General features: G+C 47.2%; 1 protein-coding gene across 1 annotated transcript; it reads left to right on the top strand.

The window, feature by feature from the left end:
- Positions 1-365: 365 nt before the first annotated feature.
- On the top strand, positions 366-1,166 carry LOC119294403 (probable CCR4-associated factor 1 homolog 11). Its single transcript, XM_037572581.1, has one exon. It carries the CDS (start codon positions 366-368, stop codon positions 1,164-1,166), a length of 801 nt encoding a protein of 266 aa, XP_037428478.1.
- The last annotated feature ends 3,485 nt before the right edge of the window (positions 1,167-4,651 follow it).

The raw sequence follows: 4,651 nt of genomic DNA, 5'->3' as shown, positions 1-4,651 counted from the left end.
GAGGTGAGTGTATGCGTGTGTATATGAGCGTTTGTGTCTGTACTGATGTTAAAAAAAAACGAGTTCTGATGACCCACGCTGCTTAGCTTCTCCGAATTGCAGCCGGTCCGTGTCGCACCACCGCAATATTCTTCCTCATCCGACTACGACTACGACTCCACTCCCTCGCCTTCCTTATAATGCCAACACACCACCCGCCTAGCTAACACGAACGCAGAGCTACAAGCTTCTCCTGTTGATCAGAGGCATCGATCAGCATGAACCCGGCCGCCGGTATGTTCCCAATGTTTCCGCCGCCGCCACCGCCGCCACCTTTCCACTACGCGTTCCCCATGCAGCCCCCGCCGTACTTCTACCATGCACCAATGTCGCCGGTATGGCCGTCGTCGCCGGTCCCTGTGCGCTCCGTGTGGGCGTCCAACTTCAAGAACGAATCGGCGAACCTCCGCCACGTCGCCAGGAACGCCCAGTACGTCGCCATCGCCGTGCACTACCCGGGCGTCGTCCACCACCCCAGCCAGGACCCCAAGGCCCTCACCGCCGAGCAGCGCTACGCTCTCGTGAAGGCCAACGTGGACGACCTGAAGCCGCTCCAGCTCGGCATCGCTCTCTACGACAGCGACGGCGGGTACCTCGCCGCCTGGGAGTTCAACCTCCGCGACTTCCGCCCCCAGGCCGACCCGCACGACGAGAACTCCCTCGCGTACCTCGCCGGCCGCGGCCTCGACGTCGGCGCGCTCCGCGACCACGGCGTCAGCGCCGACATGCTAGACAAGAAGCTGTTTGAATCCGGCCTGGTCGGCGCTCGGCGTGGGCGGTCGCGGGGTTGGATCACGTACGCTGGGGCCTACCATGTCGCATACCTGCTCAAAATTGTCACCGGCGGCGCCCCGCTGCCGCGAGACGTGGCCGGGTTCAACGGCGCCGTGCGGCGTTACCTCGGCGACCAGGTCTATGATGTCGCCAAGATGGTGGTCGACTGCCCGGCCATGCCGCGGGGGCTGGAGCACATCGCCGATTACCTCGGCTTCCATCCGCCGCTGGGAAGCCCTCGCCTCGCAGCTGCCGCCGGCGTGCGCGCGCTGCAGGTCTTCATGCGGCTGAAGTACGGAGAGCTCGGCGGCGACGTGCGAAAATACCGGGGTCTTCTTAAAGGCCTGCACTAGCTAGGTCTATCTCACACAAACAATGCTGAGCCGAGAATTCGAAGCTCGTGCAAGGAAGACTGATGCTGACTTGCGTCCATGGTAACTCTGATCAAGTCCTTGGAAGTCCCAAGTCTGAAGGATTCCGTTTCAAAAAAAAAAAAGTCAAAAAAAATAGTACTCCTTCCTATCGAAGAGAGTACTAACCAGCAACACTTAACATGGATCAAAGAGAGTACTACAGTTTTACAGTTCTCTTAGTATTCTAGTATATAGGAGTAGTTTTTAAAAAGACTTCAAGCATTAGATTTCGGTAAAGTCCGAAAAATTCCGTTTCAGTGAAGTTTCACAGTTTTCTCAACAACAAAAAGGTTCAGGTAACAGATAGCAAGGAAGTACAGAGAGTTCGGCAGTGGTGTGGAGAGGTACCGACTTACAGGCATCCCCTATGTCGATCTGTCGATATTCAAAGTTCGTGCTAGGAAGACTGATGCCGACTTGCATCCATTGGTGGCTCCGATCAAGTTCTTGAAGTTTGAAGAATTATTAGTACTACACTTTTGAAATTAAAGTATTAGACTTTGTTTTTTTTTTCACTATAGCTTCATAGTAATGTTGCCCATGTAATCGCAAAAAATATGTTATGAAGTTATAGTATAAAGATACCCGGTTCCTTTTTTTTTGCAACACTACCTAGCAATTTTATTGAAGAAATATCTTGTAAACTCTTTTGTTATCTTCTAGTATACAAGAAAAGTTGTGATGCAATTTGCTCGTCGCACTCTCGAAAAAATAGTAATGTTGCCCAGATAGCCGAATCAAGTTATAAATATATGCATCATGTTTTTTCCAAGACACGTCACGCTAAGCTGCACCCTTCTACAGGAGAGAGGAAAATGAAATATCATTGCTAATTACTTTCTCGGTTCTCAATTAATCAACCTTCTAGTTATATTCTCAATTAACCGAAGCATGACACCAGAGAATTCATGGTGGCACTTGAAGCATCCAGGAAAATATCTAGTGTTACCAGCGCTACAATGCTCCCATTTCAAAGAATATCAAATTTAAATGTGTCAAAAAAATTCTAAAAATATTTGTGGATGTCCACAAGACATGTATGTGTACAGCTCCTAAAATATTCAAGTCAAAATTCGACATCCATAAAGAGAAACGGAAAGACAAATCCGGCATGGATAGCGTTGAGTTTTTATTTTTTGTCCTTTCTGTATTTCAAATGCTGGATTTATCGTTTTTGCATCTCTTTCTGTATTTCGAATTTTGATCTGAATTTTTTTATAGGTTGTAGACATGTCTTGTGAACATCCTCACAAAAAATTGGATTTTTTTGACACACTTAGATTTGATTTTTATTTTTTTCAAAGTGGGAGCATGTTAGTGTTGCATCACCTGATACTTCCCCTAAAGCACCCACCCCAGATCGTCTGCTTCTTTCTGCACGCATGTGCTAATTCTTGCGATTGAGCTCTCATGAAATTACTACCAAATCAGAATTATCTCGTCATCCGTTGGTTTGAATTTTTATTCCATTTCGGTTGTTTTCAGTAGGTAGCCTGTTGCATCACACTTACAAATGGAAGAGAGCTGGAAGTGTGTAATTTCATTACATCTAGTTGACCTTTTTTAAACCATACACATTCTAGGTTGTAGCATTGCCAGTGTGGTGCTCTCCATAAGTAAAATGCACATGGAACTTGCACAATAAAGTTGTGTTCACACCAACCGAAAAGGCTTCACCAATACATCAAATTAATCTCTCAAGCCCCAGGCCAGCCCATTCATACATTCTTAAAAAGTTGCTCCCCATTATAGGTATTCTCTTAACATGCAAAGGGTCCAACAAAGCCTGCCATGTCATCAGATACCAACCAATCACAAATCGTGTGTTGTCTTTCCCCTGGTCACCGAAGGGACGGAACTTTAGCCTTCCAGCTATGTACTAAAACGCACACACAATACTACTTCCGGGGGAAAAAACTTTATCTACTACTCCTATATCTAGGAGGAAAAAACTTTTCCTCTCGAAACCTAAAAACCCTTGGGCGATTAGGGTTTCGGGGTGGACTTGACGGCGGCCGCCGGACCTGATTGAAGGAAATATGCCCTAGAGGCAATAATAAAGTTATTATTTATTTCCTCATATCATGATAAATGTTTATTATTCATGCTAGAATTGTATTAACCGGAAACATGATACATGTGTGAATACATAGACAAACATATAGTCACTAGTATGCCTCTACTTGACTAGCTCATTAATCAAAGATGGTTATGTTTCCTAACCATAGACATGTGTTGTCATTTGATTAATGGGATCACATCATTAGGAGAATGATGTGATTGACATGACCCATTCCGTTAGCCTAGCACTTGATCGTTTAGTATATTGTTATTGCTTTCTTCATGACTTATACATGTTCCTGTAACTATGAGATTATGCAACTCCCGTTTACCGGAGGAACACTTTGGATACTACCAAACGTCACAACGTAACTGGGTGATTATAAAGGAGTACTACAGGTGTCTCCGAAGGTACATGTTGAGTTGGCGTATTTCGAGATTAGGTTTTGTCACTCCGATTGTCGGAGAGGTATCTCTGGGCCCTCTCGGTAATGCACATCACTATAAGCCTTGCAAGCAATGTGACCAATGAGTTGGTTACGGGATGATGCATTACGTAACGAGTAGAGAGACTTGCCGGTAACGAGATTGAACTAGGTATTGGATACCGACGATCAAATCTCAGGCAAGTAACATACCGATGACAAAGGGAACAACGTATGTTGTTATGCGGTTTGACCGATAAAGACCTTCGTAGAATATGTAGGAACCAATATGGGCATCCAGGTTCCGCTATTGGTTATTGACCGAGAATAGTTCTAGGTCATGTTTACATAGTTCTCGAACCCGTAGGGTCCGCACGCTTAACGTTACGATGACAATTTTATTATGAGTTTATAAGTTTTGATGTACCGAAGTTTGTTCGGAGTCCCGGATGTGATCACGGACATAATGAGGAGTCTCGAAATGGTCGAGACATAAAGATTGATATATTGGACAACTATATTCGGACACCGGAAGTGTTCCGGACGTTGTCGGAGAAAACCGGAGTGCCAGAGGGTTACCGGAACCCCCCGGGGAGAGATAATGGGCCACATGGGCCTTGGTGGAAAGAGAGAGGGGCGGCCAAGGTGGGCCGCGCGCCTCCTCTCCCTCTGGTCCGAATTGGACTAGGAGGGGGGGCGCCCCCCTCTTTCCTTCCCCCCTCTTCCCCTTCCTACCCCCTCCTAGTAGGAGTAGGAAAAGGGGAGTCCTACTCCTACTAGGAGGAGGACTCCTCCTCCTTGGCGCGCCCACAAGGGCCGGCCGGACTCCCCCTCCCTCCTTTATATACGGGGGCAGGGGGCACCCCAGGACACACAAGTTGATCTACGAATCGTTCCTTAGCCGTGTGCGGTGCCCCCCTTCCACCATATTCCACCTCG

The sequence above is a fragment of the Triticum dicoccoides genome, chromosome 4B (genome assembly GCF_002162155.2).
Source record: "Triticum dicoccoides isolate Atlit2015 ecotype Zavitan chromosome 4B, WEW_v2.0, whole genome shotgun sequence".
In the NCBI taxonomy this organism is placed as follows: Eukaryota; Viridiplantae; Streptophyta; class Magnoliopsida; order Poales; family Poaceae; genus Triticum; species Triticum dicoccoides.
This window is presented reverse-complemented; position numbering and strand designations above follow the sequence as displayed.

What these genes read in the sequence shown, in the direction of transcription:
- LOC119294403 (XM_037572581.1), top strand. Translation starts at nt 366, where the DNA reads ATGTCGCCGGTATGGCCGTCGTCGCCGGTCCCTGTGCGCTCCGTGTGG.